General features: G+C 40.8%; 1 protein-coding gene across 1 annotated transcript in view; it reads left to right on the forward strand.

Moving 5' to 3' along the window:
- Window positions 1-24,216, forward strand: part of WDR64 (WD repeat domain 64) — a 170,317-nt gene that overhangs the window by 76,384 nt on the left and 69,717 nt on the right. The window contains exons 10-12 of the mRNA XM_011955769.1: window positions 13,532-13,658; window positions 16,916-17,064; window positions 19,815-19,938. Of these exons, the coding sequence (XP_011811159.1) occupies window positions 13,532-13,658; window positions 16,916-17,064; window positions 19,815-19,938 (400 nt within the window). The remainder of the gene's footprint in view (window positions 1-13,531; window positions 13,659-16,915; window positions 17,065-19,814; window positions 19,939-24,216) is intronic.

Below are 24,216 nucleotides of genomic sequence, written 5' to 3' on the forward strand. Positions count from 1 at the left end.
CTCGCATACACCCCCACCCCTCACACACCCACTACCCAATGCAAAACCCTTCGATGGAAGCAATCAGGATCTCCAAGGCCCAGTCATTCCCTCCATGCTCACGGAACTATGTGAATCTCCCTGGAGCCCATGCTTGCCATGTGGAACCATAAGGGAAAGACTCTAAGGACCTTTGAGGGGTTCCTCCCAGGCTAGAGAGGAAAACGCACCCAGCACCTGCCTCCTCCAGCTCACAGCTGAGGATGTGACCTCCTGACCTGCAGGCTTCACCAGCAGAGCCAGCAGCCCTCACCTGCCAATATGGTAGCCACAAATTCTTAAAACATGACTAGTCCGAATTGAGGTCTGCTGTGAGTGTAAAATACACAAGACTTCAAAGATTCAGTATCCCCCGCACCCGCCAAAAAAAAAACCCTCAATTTTTTGAGACAGGATCTTGCTCTGTCATCCAGGCTAGAGTACACTGGCATGGCGCAATGGGGCTCATTACAGCCTCGAGGCTGTCTGCTGCCTTGACCTACAGGGCTCAAGGGATCCTCCCACCTCAGCCTCCCCAGTAGCTGGGACTACAGGTGGGGGCCACCATACAAAGCTAATTATTTTTATTTTTTGTAGAGAGCTCTCTTATTTTTTGTAGGTCTCTCTAATTTGCTAATTTTTAAATTTTGGTAGAGATGGGGTCTTGTTATGTTGCTGGAACTCCTGGGCTCAAGTGATCCTCCTGCCTCAAAGCACTAGTATAGGCCTGCGCCATGGCACTAGGTCAATCGTTTTTACATTGATTATGTATTGAAGTGATAATAATTTGGCTATATGGGGTTTAAAAATACATTAATAAAATTAATTTTTATAAAAGAGTAAGGGGCTGCACATAGTGGCTCATGCTTGTAATCCTGGCACTTTGGGAGGTAAGGCGGGAGGATTGCTTGAGCCCAGGAGTTCGAGACCAACCTGGGCAACATAGTGAGACACCATCTTTTTAAAAAAAAGATTATGGTAATGGTTGCACAATTATTTAAATTGACTAAAACTCACAGAACCTTACACTAAAAACGGGTGAGTTTTAAGGTAAATAGATTATACTTCAATAATGAAAGATAATTAGAGTGATGTACCAATAAAGTAAAATTCAAGAGGAAAAAAAGGCTTTGATTCAGTAAATTATGCCGTATCCTCATATATAATAGAAATATCACATAGACATTCAACATTATGTAAATGAATAGTGATATGAAAATATCTAAATAATATATAAAATACAATATGGAAGTAATCAATTTTAAAACATAACGTGTCTATCATGTTATTGGAGATGATTAAAAGCAAGATGTTTTAGTGAGGCTAACAAGTTTGTGGATATACATGAATGGATTTTTTTTCTTTTGTTTTCTCTTCATTTTTTTAATAGTAAATACACGTTACTTTGTAATAAGGAAACTTTTTTTTTTTTTTGAGATGAAGTTTCACTCTTGTTGCCCAGGCTGGAGTGCAATGGCACCATCTCAGCTCATTGCAACCTTTGCCTCCCAGGTTCAAGCTATTCTCCTGCCTCAGCCTCCCAAGTAGCCGGGATTACAGGCTCCTGCCACCATGCCCAGCTGAGTTTTGTATTTTTAGTAGAGACGGGGTTTTGTCATGTTGCCCAGGCTGGTCTCGAACTCCTGACCTGAGGTGATCCACCTGACTCAGCCCCTCAAAGTGCTGAGATTACAGGTGTGAGCCACCATGCCCAGCTTAGGAAACTTTAATTTTTTTAAGTAGTACTGGAAAAACAGTGAAGGTTTTGAGACACAAAAACTAAAAATATGTTATGATTGAGACCTGGAGTCTCCTACAGATAATTTAAAGAGAAATAAGATATCTTTCTATCAAAAGTTGAGATCACTCATGCTCAGAGATGAAGAGACAGAAGAGAGAACCTCTCCTATTTCTTTTAAGTGTAGTGAGTGTATTAAAATGATACTCATTCATGCATCTCCGTAGCACCACTTGGGAAAATCACTTAATATCTTTCCACTTGGTTTCTTCATCTGTAAATGTAGGAATGTTTAGCCTAGAGGGCCATCATAAAGATGAAAGGAGGTCATTCGTTTGGTTATTTAGCAAATATTTATTTATTTCATGAGTGTCTATTGTGTTAGATACTGTTCTGAGTTCTGAGTTCTAGAGACAAAGCATTGAACAAGGAGGACCAGGGCCCTGCAGTGAGAAAGTTGACATGCTAGGGGAAGAGAGAGACAAACAAGCAAAGTAACAAATACATGAGAAAACAGTATAACTATGGTAAGAAACAGGAAAACACAGGGCTGGATGTAATGGCTCATGCCTGTAATCCCAGCACTTTGGGAGGTTGAGATAGGAGGATTGCTTGAGGCCAGAAGTTCAAAACCAGCCTAGGCAAAATAGAAAGACCCCATCTCTACAAAAACAAAGAAAAAGAAGAAGAAAAGAAATAGAAAACATAGTGATGCAGTGCGATTGAATCTCACCTGTGAGGAGGTGACATAAAAGCTGAAGCCTGAATGATTAGGCAAACCAGCCCCATGAAGAGCTAGGAAAAGGAAAAGGGCGATTTAGGCAGAAAGAAGAGCGAACTAGGCTGGGTGCAGTAGTACATGCCTGTAATCCCAGCACTTTGGGAGGCCGAGGTGGGTGGATTATTTGAGGTTAGGAGTTCGAGATCAGCCTGGCCAACATGGTGAAACCCTGTCACTTTACTAAAAATACAAAAATTAGCTGGGCATGGTGGCAGGCACCTGTAACCCCAGCTACTTGGGAGGCTGAGCAGGAGAATTGCTTGAACCTGGGAGGTGGAGGTTGCAGTGAGCCGAGATTGCACCACTGCACTCCAGCCTGGGCAACAGAGCGAGACTCGGTCTCAAAAAAGAAGAAAAAAAAAAGCAAACTAGGCACATACATGTTTTTGGTTTTTTTATCAAAGCTATATTATTATTATTTACAGAAAAGGGAACAGACAACATCCCTTCAAACTATTTCATATAAATTAGCTTTCATCACATTAAGCAGAAAGCACATAAATCACTGTGTGTAGTTATGTGCCCACTACATGCCTTTTCCTAAGCTCTTAAAATAGCAAGATTTTCATTCTTTCTTCTAATTTTGCAGTCTTTCCACCAGGATATTATTTTCTTCCCCAACTGCTAAAACTGTATGTCTAGTCACAGAACCCAATATTGAACAGATATGCCACATCTATTACACCTGAAGAATAATTGACAAATGTGGAAAAATGCAGAGACAAATATAATCTTCACTTACTTTCATTTCATCAGCAAAACCAATGGGAGCAATGGTTGGAAACCTTATCAAGCACAGCTCTACTGACCAAAAGGCTGATTCTCTTCTTTTTTTTTTTCTCTGAAGGGGAGAAATTTACATACTTCGATGACTTATAACAGATTATAAATGTGTGTACCACTTGCTGTTTTTTGTACATTTTCACTTTGGAAGTGGTATGTAGAAACCTGAGAAAAGGCAGTTTGACTAGATTGTGAGTGTGCATATCTCAAAGGCAGTTATCTTTACAAAAAATTCTGCATACCTAAAAGTGAATTTATTTTCTACTTCAAGTCTTCTCTTCCTTACTTCTGATTTTCCTCTGTTAATGGTATCATTTGTTTCCCAGTGAGCCGTGATCCAACTTCAAAGTCACCTTTGATCCTTCTATCTCCATAAGCCTTGCCACTGGTCAGTTTGAAGTCTCTAAAATGTGTCTCCTATAAATTACCTCATTCTTCTTCCCAGAGTCATGGCCTTGGTTCAGACCCATCCACCAAGGGGATCCCAGTTGCAGGTGGCCCATTAGAAAGTACTTGTAGGCCTCTTATCTTCAGTTTCTTCTCTCCCCAAACCATCCAGATATTGAATGGCCATGTTGATCCTCCTCCAACCCATTTATAACCTTGTCATTCCCTTCTCACATATATTCAAAGGCCCCTCATGCCTTACAAATAAAGTTCAATTTATTTTTTCTAGTTCTTAAGGTTCTCTAGGGTCTGGAACCAGAATATCTTTTCAGCTTTGTTTGGCTTCAGAAATTTCAGGCTTCACTAAATGCTTCTCCAAAGGCTTTATGCATTCCTGTCTTTGTCTGAAACAATTCTCCTCCCATTCCCAGCCATCCTATCTATCCTTCACATCTAAGTGAAATATCGAGTCATGCACAAAGCCTTCGCTAAGACAAAAATGGAGGGTTTTTTCCCTTTTCATGAGTGAGAAATGTGTAAATTTGAAATAAACCTGGAGATAGAAAGAAAAACTAACAATTTAAAATGTTACCTTTAAGTTTTAAAAATTTGAAATCTTAACTTGCTTTAGCTCCCTGTGCTTTCTGTTTGTATGGGATTATCGTAAATGACGTAAGTTCAAAGGTTTATTTTTCTTGTTTTTTTGATAATTGGAAACATCCATGATTGAGAACCTGGTTTCACTACCTTCATATTTTACTACCTAGTGTCCTCGTTCTGTGGCTTGGGACATTCCCTTTTGAGTAAACTGTTTGCAACGTTCTTAAGAGTAAGACTTGTTTGAAAACCTTCCTGAGTGACTGTAGGAAAATTTTCTGGGGAAGACAAATTATGTATTAGGAAACATAAAATGTGAGTGGCCATGTAGGAAGAAAAAATAAAAACTAAAGAAAAGGGGCGAGGGCACATGCTTTGGAATTCAGTTCTCAACTTGCAATACTTTTTGCTTATGTGCAGCTCTTGTTGCTTTTTCTTTAGTTCATCACCCAGGATGGCTCCTTGACAGCCTTCAAAGCAAGACCCTGTGGATGGCTCTGAGTCCTGGGGACAAACATGCCTACTAAGACCAGGAAGCAGTCCCTACATGAGGCTTCCTTCTGAGTGTGGCTATCACACTTCTATAACCAGGAGCTCTTAGCTATGATTGCACATTTACTTAAGATGAGGCAGGCTGTTTGTGATTGCTGCCCTTTGGGACTCTTTCCTTTGTTAATTCTTATTGTGTTTCTGAGTATCTTTATTTTATCCTCTGGACCTTCTCTAGACACCTCTACCAGCTTTCAGAACCCCTGCACACACACATACACATATTCACTACAGCCTCCCTAAGGTAACTATCTGGGTATTCTATTGACATTAATCTTTTCTCTCTCACAAAACGTTGTTCCCTCGCATTGTTTCATGGCTGGTAAACTGTGTCTCAGGGCTGTACAAGTAGGAATCCCAACTTTCTACTGCATTAATATGTCAACCAATATATGACCCCCTGCTAAATGCCTGAGAGTGCATTGGGCTCTGTGCCTATTTACATTTTGATGTAATCTTTGTCCAAAAGAAGCTAAAAATCTACTTGAGTAAATAAAGCATAGCTGCCCCAAATCTTTGATGACTAAACCTAGGAATGACACAGACATCAAGTTCAATTTTCTCATTAAACTGGACCAGGAAAATTGAACTTGATTGTGCAATTTGAAATCAGGAAGTTATCAAACTGCCTGGAATCTTCTCAAAGGGCAGGGTTGATCTGGTATATCTCTCAAAACTCAAAATATTCACACCCTTTGACACAAACATTCTATTTGTAGGAATTTATCATTCAGCTATATCTATATTGCTTTACAAACCCAGTGTACTTTACAAAAATATATGTGCAAAGAGGTTCACTACTGCTTTAATAGAAGAAAATAAAGAAATATAATACATATGAACAGGGAACTAATTACAAGAAACTATGGAGCATTCACAAACAGAATACTATTCAGCCACTAAAAGAATGAGATAAAGCCAGGCACACTGGTGCATCCTGCAGTCCCAGCTATGCAGGAGGCTGAAGCGGAAGGATCACTTGAGCTCATGAGTTCAAGACCAACCTGGGCAACATAGAGAGACCTCATCTCTTAAAAAAAAAAAGAGGGCCGGGCGCGGTGACTCAAGCCTGTAATCCCAGCACTTTGGGAGGCCAAGACGGGCGGATCACGAGGTCAGGAGATCGAGACCATCCTGACTAACACGGTGAAACCCCGTCTCTACTAAAAATACAAAAATTAGCGGGGCGAGGTGGCGGGCGCCTGTAGTCCCAGCTACTCGGGAGGCTGAGGTAGGAGAATGGCGGGAATCCGGGAGGCAGAGCTTGCAGTGAGCTGAGATCACGCCACTGCACTGCACTCCAGCCTGGGTGACAGAGCGAGACTCCGTCTCAAAAAAAAAAAAAAAAAAAAAGAAATCTAAGTACATGAATATGTCCCAACAGAGATGTAAGCTCTTCATATATATGAACTCATTTAATGTTCATAACAACCCTATGAGATAGGTTGAGATAGGTACTGGTATTATTCTCCCTAAAAGTGTGATAACTAAGGCTCAGAGAAGTTAAGAGATTTGCCCAAGTGCACAGAGTTATTGGAGGTGAATCAGGATTCAACTGAGATAGTCTGCCTCCCGAAGTGGTATCTTCCAGCAATTATTACCTAAGCAGTGGGATTGAGGAGTCCAGCGTTAAGTGGTAGGTGGGAAGGAGAACTCTGGTTTTGTACTGTTTGAATCCGTTTACTAGGTATATTAGTTTGGCAATTAAAAAGTTAAGTTTTAAAGACATGCTGGATGTCTTCATTTTCTATTTGCCAGTTATCACACAGGGAAAATGTGAAAACAAGAAGATAAAATTAACAGGTTTGGTTCTACCTACAGTGCTAAAAATGTTTTTTCTTATTAAGTAATGTGTAAGAACTTAATAAATACATTTAGCATTGAATTTCCTAAACAGTGTTGAATGCCTGCCATTCATACTATACTGTCATACATACCCTGATTTTCAAATGCACCATTTGTCTGTAGTACTATGTTAACTCTCCAAAGAGTTTCATAATCTCATATATCTTCAGGCTCCTTAATGTAAAATCATGTAATCAATTGAGTGACCCTGATTTGATTCATTTGGGGACTAAAAATCTCATTAGCCTCTTGTAGCCATTGAGTGAAATTAGAAAGGCAGGCCACATTCTGATTTTCCTTTACAATCAGAAAATGGTGAATTCCCCAGACCCCTTGCTCTATCTAAATGATACTGTGATTCTAATTCTAAAGATTTCTACTGGTACAACTGTCATTATAGAATAATGTTCAAACTTCCATTCAAGTGTTTCTTACAATGCAGTGTCACCATTTTCATCTATCTACTCTCCTGGCGAGACTTAGATCTACTTAAGAACAACAGAGCTTCTATTAATCTTTGTATCTGTAACACCTAGGCTAGAATTTCATAATTATTTGATGTATAATGAATTTTGTATGACTTGTTAGTGTTGCATCTTCTTATAAATCAGACATTCTGCTCTACTCACTCTATAATAAACACCCATCAAAAAACAGATACCTGGCTGGGTGCGGTGGCTCACACCTGTAATCCCAGCACTTTGGGAGGTGGAGGTGGGTGGATAACTTGAAGTCAGGAGTTTGAGACCAGCCTGGCCAACATGGTGAAACCCCATCTCTACTAAAAATACAAAAATTAGCCAGGCGTGGTGGCGGGCTCCTGTAACCCCAGCTACATGGGAGGCTGAGGCAGGAGAATCACTTGAACCTGCGAGGCAGAGGTTGCAGTGAGCTGAGATGGTGCCATTGCACTCCAGCCTAAGCAACCAAAAGTGAAACTCTGTCTCAAAAACAAAAACAACAACAACAACAAAAAACCCATTTACTTTATTAATACATTTGGACAATAATAATTGGCATAAAGTTTGCAGGAAGAAATGCCAGGAAATGTAGTTGAATCAAAACAATCCTCACTTTGGGTACACACATGTATATATTTTTAAACTTCTTCTACTTCATCATTATTTATTTATTAATTCTTACAAAAGGCTCCAGGAGAAGTCTTTCTCTTGGCCTTTTCTTTTGATATTTTATGATAAGTGACTTCAATTACCAAATTACCCTCAAAACACTTAATCAACCTTATAGTTGAATGTTTTTCCCAATGTTAAAAAAATCCCTCCATCTCACTCCATTCCCAATGCATCTGAAAATCATTATTGGCCAGGCACAGTGGCTCGCACCTGTAATCCCAGCACTTTGGGAGGCCAAGGTGGATGGATCACCTCAGGTCAGGAGTTCGAGACCAGCCTGGCCAACAAGGTGAAACCTCATCTCTACTAAAAATACAAAATTTAGCCAGGTGTGGTGGCAGGTGCCTGTAATCCCAGGCACGCGGGAAGCTGAGGCTGGAAAATTGCTTGAACCCGGGAGGCGGAGGTTGCAGTGAGCCGAGATCATGTCATTGCACTCCAGCCTGGGCAACAGAGTGAGACGCTGTCTCGAAAAAGAGAAGAGAAGAGAAGAAAAGAGAAGAGAAGAGAAGAGAAGAGAAGAGAAGAGAAGAGAAGAGAAGAGAAGATCACCATTTTTATTTTTACTGCGACTAGAAGATAAATTTTTAAAATAATTTCAATTTATATGCATATAATTCATATATTATACAAAATGCATATATACATATATTATATGTATATAATATTTGATTTATAACTTAGAAATGTTCCATTCTGCCCTGGCCTCTTTAGTAGAAGCCACCTGTCCTCCTTGATTTTCTCTACAAGTCTTAACGACATTTCCCTGTCGTAAAGCCACTCAGTCTCCTTTTATACCAACTTAGTCTGCTTCTGCCATGTTTTGCCCCTTGTTTTCTTCCTAAACCCCCTCAGTGCTGACCTGACTCCACTTCTGTCCTCCCAAGCTTTGCGTCACAAATACCTGCCATGAGAACACTGACAACCTCCAGGGGAATAAGTGAAAGAAGACTAGAGCCTAATTAACACGTGAAAGGAAAGTAAGCCTTGGGGGCTGAAATCACTAAGCTAAAGGGAAAAGTCAATCTGGGAACCCCTTAGGGCAAACCTGCCTCCCATTCTATGCAATTCATCCCTCTGCTCCCTGAGATAAATGCGTATCTGATTGCCCTCCTTGGAAAGGCTAATCAGAAAGTTAAAAGAGGCAGGGCGCGGTGGCTCAAGCCTGTAATCCCAGCACTTTGGGAGGCCGAGACGGGTGGATCACGAGGTCAGGAGATCGAGACCATCCTGGCTAACACCGTGAAATCCCGTCTCTACTAAAAAATACAAAAAACTAGCCGGGCGAGGTGGCGGGTGCCTGTAGTCCCAGCTACTCGGGAGGCTGAGGCAGGAGAATGGCGTAAACCCGGGACTTGCAGTGAGCTGAGATCCGGCCACTGCACTCCAGCCTAGGCGATAGAGCGAGACTCCGTCTCAAAAAAAAGAAAGAAAGAAAGAAAGAAAGTTAAAACAATGCAACCGTGTGTCTCTCACCTACCTGTGACCTGAAAGCCCCCTCCCTGCTTCAGCTGTCCTGCCTTTCCGGACTTAACCACCGTACATCTTACATATATTAACTGATATCTCATGTCTCCCTAAAATGCATAAAACCAAGCTGTGCCCGACCACCTTGGGCACATGTTGTCAGTGCCTCCTGAGTGAGGCTATGTCGCGGGCGTGGGTCCTCAACCTTGGCAAAATAAACTTTCTGAATTAACCTCTCTCAGATATTTGGGCTTCACAAATATCATTACTTTCTTTCCCCAAAGCAACTAATATCTTGTGATCACCTAAGAATAAAGTAAATAGATTATGTTTTCTGAGGTTGTCCTATTTATTGATTTATTAAATTTAAAATGTATTGTCTGTACAGTGTGAAGCCATATAAATTCCTATTTGACCAAGACAGAGAATAAGACCAAAAACTGACTAACCAATCAAGCTAAACAGAATACATAAGACGTTGGGAAAAAAAAGAGTCAAATAGACTGTGGCTCTTCCCCCCACGAGAGTTATAGTCTAGTAGAGAGGGCCACCGAATGAGTCATCATATTATAATTGCTAATTGCTATTAATATAGACAGGTAGTAATGTGCTGCATAACCATGCTTCTGTCAGTGATGGACTGCATATATGATGGTGACCATATAAGTATACCATATAGTCTAGGTGTCTGGTAGGCTATACCTGCTAGGTTTGTGTAAGTATACTCTGTGATGTTCACACAATGACAAAATCTCCTAAGGACACATTTCTCAGAACATATCCCTGTCCTTAAGCAGCACATTGTAGGCATCTAGAGAAAGAACATCTAATTGGAAGGGTGTCCAATGAAAGTCATTTAAAGATTAATTTTTTTGAGTTTTTGTTAATTTTTAACCAGCACCCTGTTTTTAGACCATTAGTGCAAGTGTCCCAGATATAGTTTTATTTTGCATGTTTTATATAATATTTATAGTATAAATATTATAATGAATACACCCTACTGCAGTTTTTCCCTCAGCACTCTATTTTGATATTTATTCATGTTGTTGCATATAGCTCCAGTTCATTGGTTTTAACTGCTGACGGAATCCTGTTGTATGAATGCAGCACGTATTATTTGTCTAAGTTGGTTAATGAACATTTGAGTAGTTTCTACACTTTGTATCTTTGTGCTTGTTGCTTTGGTTGAACAGAAGTTTTTAATTTTAATTTTTAAAGTGTTTATGGCTTATGCTTTTTGTGTTTATTTAAGAAATCCCTTCCAACTCTGAAGTTCTTGAAGATACCCCCTATATTTTTCTAAAAGTATAGTCTTCTTTTAATATTTAGTTCCCTGGTTCTCTGTGTCTCTCTATTTCTTTCTCTCTCTTTCTTTTTTTTTTTGCTATGGAATCTCGCCCTGTCGTTCAGGCTGGAGTGCTGTGGCGCAATCTTGGCTGACTGCAACTTCCACCTCCTGGGTTCAAGCAATTCTCCTATCTCAGCCTCCTGAGTAGCTGGGATTACAGGCGTGCACCATCATGCTTGGCTAATTTTTGTATTTTTAGTAGAAACAGAGTTTTACCATGTTGGCCAGGCTGGTCTCGAACTCCTGACCTCAAGTGATCCACCTGCCTTGGCCTACCAAAGGGCTGGGATTACAGATGTGAGCCACTGCTCCCAGCCTCTCTCTCTCTCTCTCTCTCTCTCTCTCTGTGTATGTGTGTGTGTGTCTGGGATTACAGATGTGACCCACTGCTCCCAGTCTGTCTGTCTCTCTCTGCGTGTGTGTGTGTCTATATGCTCACTCCTTCCAATCTATACTTTCCTCTACCTGGCCCTTTAGGTCCCAGTTCAGACATAGTTCTCGTTCCTGAGCCAGAGGTTACCTTGCTTTAGTTCCTAGTCAAAAAGTGATGTGCCCCACCCTCACTGGTCTCATATCTTTGAAAAAGCTACACATCCAGATGAGGACAGAGCACAGCCTGTTGCTTTTCTGAATTGGAAGACCTGCTGCTCCCTCGGCCGTGGGGCCCAGACATGGAGGTCTTCGGGTCCTGTCTGTCTGCAGAAGCTGCTCGGCTGCCATTGCCTGCTCCAGACCAGGCACCCAGGTCTTAGGCTTCAGCCCATTTATTGCTTTATGCTTCTCTCTTGTTTGGATCTAGAGAGATATATGTCTTGCTTTGGAGCCCTGCTGTTTCTTTTTGCTTTTTTGGATATATATTTTCTGTGTGTTTGGAGAAGAAATAGTTCATCAAAGCAAAAACTTTTAGCACTATTCTGACCTGAACTCTTTAATTCTCTTTATGGAAGAGTTTTTTTAAAAAGAGTAGGAGTTAGCTAGATAGAGAAGGCCTTTGAGAGGAAATCGCAGATGAAAGGAAGAGTTCGTGTGAATGCACAGAGACCAGAATAAGAAGCTTTTTGGAAATGCAAAACACTTTGGTATGACAGTAGCAAAGAAGGCATATAGGGAGAGGGGCAGCAAAAAGCCTAGAGGGTAGGAGCAGTATGACGCAGAAGGCTTTTCTGCCTCCCACAGCCCAACAACTGCCACTTCTCTAAAACACACAGGGAAGACCCGAAGAACTGCACACTGAAGAAGAGGAAGAAGACAAAAGCAAACATAATAACTCTATAGAGAACATCACAGATTTCAAAACATAATCACATCAATTAAATAAGGTGAATGGTGCTGATGTCATCACGGCCATTCAAGAAACAAGAAAACTGAGACTCAAGGAGTTTAAGTGATGAACTAGAATTGAAACCCTAATCCTCCTTTGCCTAGTCTCTTGTTCTTTTTGTCAATTACAATTCAGAATGTGTATACATACAGCAGAAAGACTGCCCACCATGAACATACCTTAGCCAAGGCAATAAAATAAAAAACAGTTTGCATAGAAACACATTTTTTGGTGAACTCCTTGAATCCACTTTTGTGTCCCTTCCTCTACTTGTCTCTCATTCTATGCTCTGGATTGAAATCCACATAATCCATTATACTTGTTTACTTTATGATGCAAAAGGCTGAAAAGGCTCAATGTTCTAGCTACTCTTTCAAAATTGGCATTTTCACTAGAACAAATAAAATAAATTTCAACAGTACAAGTTCTGAGTGATACTAGCCTACAGAGGGTTTACATTAGAGCAAAAGCTCCTCACCAATGTTCTCCAAGTCACAGGACCTAGACGATTTTGTGTTCCTACACATCAGGATTAACCTGCCTTAGTAATAGTGAAGATTTGAACCTAATTAACTTATAATGAACTCAATTATAAGTGCCTCTAATTAGAAGTTAGTAGCTCTCTTAACTAAACGACTTACTAAAGTTTTATATGTAGTTCTGTTAATGGTCACCCATTTCCTCAACAAATACTCCAATATAATAGGTTACTAAATTTACTATAACATGAAAATATTATTTAAGGGCTGACGTATAGCTAGAAAATGTAATCTCCCCCCAGCTTCTATAACTGAAGAAATGTAATTATTGATCAATCAACACTTATTTCTGAAATTCAATAACACTAACTTACTAAAAAAGCAGAATAATAAAGAAGCTAAGACCAGTTCTTTCAGATCACAAACTTAACCTAATTTTGCTGAATTTGTATTTCATTGTTCTTTCTATTCTCTGATATCAACTCAAGTTCTATTTGAGTAAGTATAGAGTTCTCTTTCCTCCCTCAAAGGATAGTTTTAAAAACCTATATTCTCATACTCCTAGTATGTCTATACCATCCCTAAAAACTGCTTTTATAATTCTTACATCTCTGGGCAAGTGGAGAGGGAGGTTTTTAGTAACTTCACTTAGTAAGATGTTTCTGTTGTCATAAGAGAGCAATTTGAAAGCTTCCACTTAAAGTATGTCTTCTCCCTATTTTCTCATCCATACTACAAAGAGAAATGTGACTTTAATTCAACTGTAAGTCATGATCTTTTATTATTCCTCCATGTTCTTAAAGAGTAATAAATACTATGTTCCTCCCCTATAATGATAGAAAAATCCAATTCCTAAAGGTTTACCTTTAAGCAAAGTTTTAATCACTGCTGCCATTTTCCTCTGATATTAATGGACAATAATCCAACCCAGAACTAAATTGGAGTTTAGCAAATTTATGTTCATCATATAATACTTTGGTGTAAGTTTATAAGAGCATATTTCAGACTGAAAATGATTCACCTAAATATCTTGGGTGGGAAAAGTGAGTATAAATAGTGGTGAACTGTGTTTGTTATTCTTCCAGGTTTTCAGGGTGTGGGATATACAAACTCTTTCACTATTACAAGTCTTCCATGACAGCCAGGGAGGGCCAGGAGACATGCAGATTTACTCTATGATATATGATGCCAATCACGGCATGCTTATTACGGGTAAGTGTATACAATTAATGCCAAATGAAACTCATGTCTTGATTTTTAACCTTTTTTAAAATAGCACTGGAGCACTAACTAGAAGAAAAACAAAACTTGAAGGGTAATTTATAAAACCATGATTCATGACAGTAGATATTTAATTCAATTCTGCTCTTTCCTATATATTTCTGTGGCTGGGTGAATGAAATGTGTAACTGCACTTTTCTGAAAATACCAGGCTGGTTATTGCTTTAAGTTCTTGAACCTAGGAAGAAAGTTCTATTTGAATAATTCTATAGTTATCTGTCCTCCCTGAAAAGATAGTTTTAATAATCTGAAAATGCCAGGTTATTGCTTTAAGTTCTTGGACCTAGGAAGAAAGGCCTGGGTTAAGCAAAGAAGTGGGATGTATATAACTTGTTGCTATGTAGAGGGCAAATCCAGCTCCCACACCCAGCTCTGTTTTGACTCTGAAGCAGGAATATGATCCTATCTTACAGTGGCTGCACCAGCGTGCCGAGTCAATGCCCCTTTTCTGCAGCGAGGAAATTTGGGCCCATGCCATTCTAATAACGAGTCATTACTCAGTAGGAAAAGTGCTGACACCTTCACCAGCCTTTGCCTCTTGAGGAAGACCAACGGAGAGTGAGGATGGAGTCCCAGTGCTGATGCCAACAGATTTGTTGCTGATTTTTCTTGTAGCCTCTTAGAAAGTCATGCCTACTAAAGAAACAAGGGGCCCTGCTAGACATCTAGGGAGCACTTTTTATATGCATACCTTTAGGCTTCAGGATAAAAATGAATTATATTAATAGTAGGTCCTCCTTCTAGAACACAAAACTAGAGTGAATTTCCTAAGCATTCTCCCACTGGCCACCTGCTCTGAGTTCCTGTGGGATTAATTAAGGCAGGGAAGAGGTTGGTGCTGTCTCTGCTGATGGAGAATGTAATTATTTTTGACATTCAGTGTTTTTATTTCCTGTATTAGGAGTGAACTAGCACTTCATACTTGATAAAGAACTTTCCACATTATAAAACAGGACTTAGTTTTAGTTTAAACAATTCTCTGTTTTACCTCCTCTAAAAGGAACATACTAATGACTATAAGTAAATTTGCTCTCTTAGTGCCCCAATTTGCATGTTTGATTACTAGGCTTAGCATTCTCATCCCATTTATCATCATAGTCACTAAGGATTCAAATAGTAAGGCAAAGAAAAAGAAGACAGAAAAATCAAGATTTCTTCCCAATTTTATACCATTCTGATAGTACCTCTGTTTGCAAAAATTTAAAGCTCTGTGTATTGTTTAATCACCAAAATTGCAGACACTTACTGCGACCATGAACTTGACATCAGAATTACATGAAGCTTATGTCTAGGATTTTAATTCATTCTTTGATTCAAATGAAGCAGCCATCAGTCCTCTAAACCCCAATGACAGCAGTACCACGTTCTAGAAATGCTTTGTAGAATATGTCATTGCTACTGTCACTGTTGTTATCATTATTACTTTTATTAAGACAACCACCATTAGAATCATATATTTTTTCATTTGATCTGTACAGCCACCATATGAGGTAGTAATCATTTTTTCTATTTTATAAATGGTGAAACTGAATCTCAAACAGCCCAACTGACTAGTGGCAGGACACAAGGTTAAAATACTGAGCTGAGATTCAATATCAGAGCTTCTAACTCTTGGCTCCACATTCTTTCTAGGCACTGCATCATTTCTTTTCTTTTTTTTTTTTTTCTTTTTTGAGACGGAGTTTCGCTCTGTGGCCCAGGCTGGAGTGCAGTGGCACCATCTCGGCTCACTGCAAGTTCCGCCTCCTGGGTTGACAACATTCTCCTGCCTCAGCCTCCCAGGTAGCTGGGACTAGAGGCGTCTGCCACCACGCCCGGCTAATTTTTTTGTATTTTTAATAGAGACGGGGTTTCACTGTGTTAGCCAGGATGGTCTCAACATCATTTCTATAGCAGTAGTGTAGCCAAAAAATAGAAGATTGCCAGGTTTCCATAAGCATATCAAGATTTGTTGACATCCATTCTGAATGAAGTCAGTTACTGTTGCTATAATGAAAAGGATCTACCAAAAGGTCCAAGTATAATTTGACTATCTGGTTACCATATTCTGCTCACATTTCCATATTAAGGTATATGAACTGAGAAATACAACCAGATGAGCCATCTCAGTCCGTATTTACACATGAACAGATTTTATCTTAAAATTTAAACACTTCGGAGGGTGTTTAGTAACTCCTGGTGAAACTTCTTCTAAAGTTGAGAATTCTTTGCAGAAACTTGAGAAACTCAATGCAAAATCTGCCTTTTATTTAAACTTAATCTTTACATCAATAAAATCAGGAAGAAGTTTCAGTTTTGCTTGAGCCACAGGAATGCTCTGAGATTCTTATTTTTTTAATCTTAATTTTTATTTGTTTGAGATGGAGTCTCACTCTGTCGCCCAGGCTGGAGTGCAGTGGCATGACCTCAGCTCACCGCAACCTCCCTTCCGGGTTAAAGCAATTCTCCTGCCTCAGCCTCTCGAGTAGCTGGGATTACAGGCACCCACCACCACACCTGGCTAATTGAGATTCTTATTAATATTTCTAGACATTACACTAAAACAGAGCCACAGTTAATTTTGATACTTAAATCATACCTAGAAAAACACAAGTAAAGCATACCTGCTCCTCATCTACTTCTACTTTACAGTGGTGATTTAGAAATTAACCTTATTTTATATCGATGTTGCAAGCACTGGCTTGTGATCATTCTCGTTCGTTACACCTAATAAGACCATGTTTACAGAGTGCTTTATCAATTTATTGGTTGAAAAGGGCTCTCTAACAATAAATTTCCACCACTAAGTGGAGGCTAACCTTCAGCAGAAAGCTGGTCATCACCATTATTGCTGTGCAACAGATGGAGAGGCACACTGCAGGCTGATAAAGAAGGAGAGAAGTGGACTATGAAATATAGGAAAATGAGGTTCACTAAAAAGGATATCAAGGAAGTCCAAATGGCCTGTGCTTGAAAAATAATCCAGTCCAAAAAGAATGCTTTTCTGTGACTGAATCATATGTCCTTTATCTGTCAAAAATGTTCTAGAATAAATGAAAATATTCTTACCTCATTAAATTTCCTAGGCATTGATCGATATTGCTAATCTCACTGTTTGGCTGTTTCCAAACCCAACTGCTTGGCTGAAACCCTTTGTGATGAGAAACTTCAAATATTGGGTATTTATGAGATTCTTACTTCTGTTCCAGGATCTAGTGTTATGGACATGTATCCTTTGACTAGGATGATAAAAGATACCAAACAGGTTCCTCACACTCATGAACGAGAAATCAATGTCATGCTTTACAACAAATATTTTCACCAAGTACTCACTATCTGCTCTGAATCCATAATTAGGGTAAGTACCTATTGGCTTTTCAAACAGAAAAAAAGGCAACGCAGATACAATTTTCTCTTCTTAAAATAAATCGTTGAGTGATTAAGCAAATGTAGCAGCACATATGATGAGACCATACATTAGAGTGATTTTTAAGCTTTCATGAGTAGGTGAAAAACAAGCATTTTAATTAAGCCAGTTCAGACTGCTTGCTGTCAACCCACATGCTCCATTGAATAAACATGGCTAGTTTTCACTATCAAAATAGGAATTTTAAAGGAAATATATCAAGGAGATAGAACTAGTCTGCATTTTTATTTTTATTTTTTTAACGGAGTACGGGAAGAGGATTTATGTTAAGAAGGAAGAGGAATAAATTTATAGGTGTTTACTGTAACCCCTGTAGATTCAGAATACTTGCCAAGAGCTTTAAGTCTCTGTGATCTTATTCAATCTTCACAACAGTTCTCTGTGGACAGATAAAGAGTTTCATTTTAAAGATGAGGAAAGTAGGGCTCAGAGAGATCAAGCAACATAGCTGGGATAAGCAGGAGGGCTGGAATATGAACCCAAGTTTTTCTGATGTAAGTACCCATGCCCTTCCTGCCGCATTCCTCCAGCCTCGCTGCCAGAGACATTTGAACCAGAGCAACTCCATCTTGAATAAGACTGGGTAAAATGAGGCTGAGACCTACTGGGCTGCATTCCCAGACGGTTAAGTTAAGCATTCTAAGTCACAGGATGAGATCAGAGGTTGGCACAAGACACAGGTCGTGAAGACTTTGCTGATAAAACAAGTCGCAGTAAAGCAGCCGGCCAAATCCCACCAAACCCAAGATGGCCATGAGAGTGACCTCTGATCTTCCTCACTGCTACACTCCCACCAGCGTCATGACAGTTTACAAACGCCATGGCAACGTCGGGAAGTTACCCTATATTGTCTAAACAGGGGAGGCATGAATAATTCACCCCTTGTTTAGCATATCATCAAGAAGTAACCATAAAAATGGACAACCAGCAGCCCTAAGGGGTTGTTTATGGAGTAGCCATTCTTTATTCCTTTACTTTTTTCATAAACTTGCTTTCGCTTTACTCTGTGGACTTGCCCTGAATTCTTTCTTGTGTGACATCTAAGAACCCTTTCTTGGGAGTCTGGATCAGGACCCCTTTCCTGTAACATGGCCATCACAGCATTTCCTAGAGGCCAGGGCTTGTGGCCATGCTAACTGTGTCCATCATTACGACCACTGAGGTCATCCAGCAGTGATGGCTGGAGGTGTGTGCTTCAGGCATTTGTCCCCTCATGTCATGCATGCTCTCCAGAAGGAGACGTTTAGACTGGCAGACAGCATTCCTCTGGGGACCCTTCAGATTACCTCTCAGTCTCTGACTTCTGTGATCGTTTGCTGGAGATTTTCTCAAGTGAGAATCTCCTGAGTTCATGATATTAATGCATTTCTGGTAATGCCTGAAGAGAGAGGTAGAGGAAAACGAAAACTGAAACCTGTCCTGCTTTCGTGCAATCAGTATTTCGTGCAGTCACCTCTTATGGGGAAAATGTCATCCCTGTGTGGGCTAAAAGAGTGGAAAGGAATATATGAAGGTGAGTTTTCATGCCAGGTTGGTTGGAGAGAGATCACACTGCAGGCCAGGAGATGGGTGACCCCTGAGACCCATTCATGCAATGACCTACATTCTTCTTTCTCCCTTAAGAACCCCATCTATAACCAGGGACATGCAGAAGTTAAAAGTACAGACTCTAGGGCCAGACTGACTTCACTCAAATCCCAGCTCTACCACTTCCTGGCAAGTGGTCCTTCATTGTCTGGCCCCCAGACTATCTCATCAGCTCCATCCCCGCCACACTCCCCCTTTCACCCAGCTACAGTGGCTTTCTTTCCATTCCCTGGAGGAAAGATGAACTTTCTCACCCCTGACACTTTGTATATGCTGTCCTGTCTGCCACAATGCCTAGAGTGCAATCATTCTGTGTTGCCAGTTCAGTGCTGGCACGTTATGGCAGTGCAATTTACATCTGAGCATGGCAACTCCATGAAGGAGAGACTCAGACAGAAAATCTGCAAATCTAAGGCCTCTACTGTGTTTCCAGAGAGAGATAATGATGACTCTTGAGTCTTGTCATGTCTCTAGATTTTCTGATTACACCCATCCTAATTACACAGATGGCCTCCTCTGAGGTCAGTCTCTTTCTCTCTGTCTCTCTCTTTCTCTCTGTATATCTGTCTCTCTCTCCCATTCTCTCTCTCGCTGGGCCCATGTCTCCAGTCACAACATTCCTAGGAAAGGTCAATGAGCTCTTTCCTCAGGATTCTTCTCTGAGGTCCCATGCTATTAACCACAGATCCTGTCCCATGATCCCTGGCTAACTAGGATGAGTGTCACCAGGGAATAAATCCAGTTCGTATTTCTTTAGTCTGCTGAGCTTGCAATTGTTTCATTTCTAACCTTGCTTCAGGCTTACAGTACCAACTGACCACTTCTTCCATGGCCAGGGGCTGCCTGGAATAGAGTCCCTGCCTGTCAGCCCTCCATTTGCAGCAGACACAGTCCGGGAGAGCACAGTAACTATTAAACGCACTTTGTCTTTCAGAACTATCTTTGATCAAACCAACACTCAGGGCAGAGTGCTAGGAAATGTGTTAGATGTACAGAGTTCCATCTGTGAGGCTGTTGTGAATATGGTGTAATTCTGATGAGAATTGAAGGGCTTATTCCACGGGATTATTTGATATTTTTGTTCTTTCCCATAGGTATGGGAACTCGAGACTGGGCTCCAAGTATACCAGATTTTAGACCCTCATGGTTTCAATATTGAAGTGACTTCTGCAGCTGTCGATGAAAGTGGATTCCTTTTTGCCACAGGAGCATATAACGGTCAGACTAACATCCAGAATGTGGCGTCTCTGCTTTAGTGTCCTGAGAATTTCTGCCGAAAACTCTTTCGTTCTTTGGGGTAGAAGGAGAGCATGAAGCAGGCTGGAATATGTCTGGGTGCCACTGAAATTCCTGTGCCTGGGTGAATAGTGGTAGAGTCCCTTATCTAACAGGCATCAATGTCTTGATATGGATGTTAAAAATGATTCCTCACATTGCATTTACATAGTCGCTTTAACAGTTTGCAGAAGTCTTTCGCATATGACATCTCATCTAATCCGTGTTGCACTGACTCATCCTATCGTTCCACTTTTGGGTACCATCAGCTAAGAGACAGACCTCGGATTCAGGGCCTGCTAACAATAGTTTTACCGACAGTAGATTTCTGGACCAGACAAAACATCCAGCCAACTTTTTCACGTTACCCCTAGAGTCCTGTATTGGAGCTGTTCACATGTCTAGCCTTCTTGAGGGCATGTGCCATGCCAAACTTGAGAGGATGCCAGGCCCAGGTTGGGGTGGGCCGTTTGATGTGCCTTACACTATGCAGCACTGGTAGGGCTTCCAGGAACTAAAGAGCTACAGACTGCCCTGCCTTTCACCCCACTCACTACGTACTAAATGAAAGACCTGCTCTATCTAGACCATATGACCAATTGCATGCACTACTCCGAATATATTTACCCTAGGCCTACACGCATAAGCCAACTGATGAATTGAGTGAGCATCTTGATGTGTGAAAGTCTGACTTTTTTAAGTGTGAGCAGATGACAACACCATGTGAAATAAAATCATGAATACTGAGTCGATGGGGTATGAATAAATGCAACTGCCCTTCACGTGGACCAGTTCTTGAGAAAGCAGTCTTAACTGTTCCATAAGCACACTCTGCATAGACATGAAATGTAGTTGTTGAAATTCTGAGCAATGTACACAATTATTATCAGGCAGAAGCATTAAGCAATTCAATATATGACTGACAATAGTATTGTTTATATGCAAGCAAGCTATATTTTATGTTGTTAGTTCTAGAACCTAGAATTCTTTCAGATATTGAGTTTGTCCTTCTCAAAGGTACATATGTTACATTTATTTTATTGTGTTTATTTATTTGGAGTCAGAGTCTCACTGTGTTGCCCAGGCTGGTCTCAAACTCCTGGCTTCAAGTGATCCTCCCTCCTTGGCCTCCCGAGTAGCTGGGATTACAGAAGCGAGCCACGGTGCCAAGCCCTCTTGGTTAAATTGACAGAGATCCAGGACACCCTGGGAAGTGAGATTCTCTGACTCCCAGAGAAGTTCAAACCACAAGCCACTGTTCTCCTCTCATTACCACCCATCACCTGGGAAAAGCTGAGGAGTACACCTCCCTGCTCTCTGCTCCACTAAATCTGACTGCGCAAGTCCCAAAGTAGCAGGGAATTTGGACAAGGAGACTGGCCTCTGCATAACCCAGGAATGTATGAGAACACGATAATGTCTTTTAATTGTTGGTGTGACTGTTTTCCTATAATGCCACAGAGTCCTTGAGGGTGGGCACTATGATTATTCATTAAGCACCCCCAGCTCCTACTACAGTGCTCCTACTAGAGGGAGTATTTAATCAACATTTAATGATGTTGTTAGTGGCCAAGAAATACTGGGGGTGTGAGTGTTGCTGATGGGGAGAACCTGGTGTAGGGGAAGGAAAACAGTGCAGTGAAAACACTCTGGGTGTCGAGCAGGATTCGAGCTGAGGGAAAAGAAAGGGGGTAGGGTTAAAGGAGGAGAGGAAAAGACCTGTGGTTCACTGGAGTCTGAACCTGAGGTGACCACTATAAGAGCCCACGTGAGAAGAGAATTGTCTCCTCTGAGCAATGACCTAGAAATAGGCATTCCACAACTATACTGTTTATCATCCGTCTGGCCCCTTCTTCCAGGTCCCCCAAAGCAAATGAATGAAGTTAACAATAAAGAAAGTATCTCCATCCATTTGAACTGCTACAATGGAATGCCATAGAGTGGGTGGTGTTTTAAAAAAAAAGTTTATAGCAGATTTATTGATAATAACCAAAAACTGAAAAAAAAAAACCATTTTTCAACATATGACTGGTTAGACAAACTGCAGTACATCAATACAGTGGAATACTATAGTTATTACAAGTAATACAAAGAAACAAACTAGTTATATTTGCAGCAGTTTGAATGTATCTGAAAGACACTAACAAAAGACAAAAGTCAATCTCATCCATTTCAGTTCTTTTTTTTTTTTTTTTTTTTAGATGGAGTCTTGCTTTGTTGCCTAGGCTGGAATGCAGTGGTGCAGGGTCTCAGCTCACTGAAACCTCTGCCTTCTGGGTTCAAGCGATTCTCCTGCCTCAGCCTTCTGAGTAGCTGGGGCTACAGGCGCCTGCCACCATGCCCAGCTAATTTTTGTATTTTTAGTAGAGACAGGGTTTTGCTATGTTGCCCAGGCTGGTCTCGGAACTCCTGACCTCAAATGATCTGCCCACTTCGGCCTCCCAAAGTGCTGGGATTACAGGCATGAGCCATCACGCCCAGCCAATAACATTCTTGAAATAACAAAATAAAATGTCTTCAAAATGACAAACTTTTAGATAAGTAAAACAGCTTACTGATTACCAAATAGTGATGACAGGGGTTGTGGTGACTATGAAGGTTAACATCAAAGTTCCTGTGGATTGATGGAACATTTCTGTATATTGGTTGTGCAAATTTATACACACAGTAAAATTGTGAAGAACTAGACACATACACACAAGAGTGCACGTAAAAAACTGGTAAAATCTGGACAAGGTCTGTCGTCTAGTTAATGGGATTTTCTAACGTCAATTTGCTTGTTTTAGGACTATACTGTAGTCACATGGGCTGGAAGCAATGGGGGAAGTTGGGACAAGATACACAAGACTTTACTATTTTTGCAACTTTCTGTTTCTTTTTATTTTTCAAAGTTCAAAACAATGTAGAAAGCTAACAAATTTTGCCAAACACTGAAACACTGATATAAATCTTTAAATTTTTACATTAGTTGAGGTCTCAAATGTCATATATTAGATTAATTAAAATGCTTTAAACACTCTCAGAATTGGAGCTGACAGTGTCTCCTTGGTATGTAATAAGATGGAAAGAGTGTTGGGCCCACACTGACATCTAGAAAAAAGCAAGCTGATCTATGAAATCAGAACTTTTCTTGAACCTATGCGAGAATCGATGTTGCAGGCAAATAGCCTGAAATAGAAGGAAAGACACAGGCACTTCCGGGGAAAGACAGGCACTTCCGGGGAAAGACAGGACACAGTTACTGGCTAACCTAGGGCAGTGATGAGGAGGAAATGGGGCTGGCATTCAGATGGGTGAGAATGTAGTCAGATTTGTAAGAACTGCTGAGATCTGAGTAATAGGATAGCATGAGAGTATAGCACTTCTAAAAGCCAGAAACACAAAGGGAGTGTGCGTCCATTCCCATGCTCCTCACACAGCTCGTCACATGTCACACAGGGCTGGCCTCCCTCACGGTGCAGATCTGGGAGACAGGAACAGCCTGCACTGTGGAGCCCCAGAAAGTCCCACCAGCATCCGTCTTACCGACAAAGCAAACGCCTAAGCCACTGAGGGAAGGGTGGCAAACCCTCCTGCTGATATTGTAGATGAAGACCTACTGTAAGGGAGACAGAGCTGAGCAAGTTGTTCTCTACCTCTTGAGGGGAGGTAGGAAAACCTCCTGGGCTCAGCCCATTTGACATGCTTTACCACTCAGGGCAGGAGGACTGGGTGTTTTTCAACAACAGAAATCGATTTCTCTCAGTTCTGGAGGCTGGGAAGTTCGAGATCAAGGTGCTGGCAGATCTGGTGTCTGGCAAGGGCCCACCTCCTAGTTTACAGATGGTGCCTTCTCACTGTGTTCTCACATGACAAAGGGGTAAGGCAGATCCTTGGGGCCCATTTTATTACTTACTTTTCTTTTTTCATCTGAGTCACAGCAGATCTGAATTTATAAAGGCACTAATCCCATTCATGAGGGTTCTACCCCCATGACATAATCATCTCCAAATACCATCATGTCGAGGATTAGGTTTCAAACAGAAAGTATAATTTTAAATGTAAGAAAAACACTTGGTCAGGCACGGTGGCTCCCGCCTGTAATCCCAGCACTTTGGGAGGCCGAGGCGGGTGGATCACAACGTCAGGAGATCGAGACCATCCTGGCTAACACAGTGAAACCCTGTCCCTACTAAAAACACAAAAAAATTAGCCAGGCGTGGTGGCGGGCGCCTGTAGTCC

Source organism: Colobus angolensis, unplaced genomic scaffold, assembly GCF_000951035.1.
Source record: "Colobus angolensis palliatus isolate OR3802 unplaced genomic scaffold, Cang.pa_1.0 Scaffold40, whole genome shotgun sequence".
NCBI classification, from domain to species: domain Eukaryota; kingdom Metazoa; phylum Chordata; class Mammalia; order Primates; family Cercopithecidae; genus Colobus; species Colobus angolensis.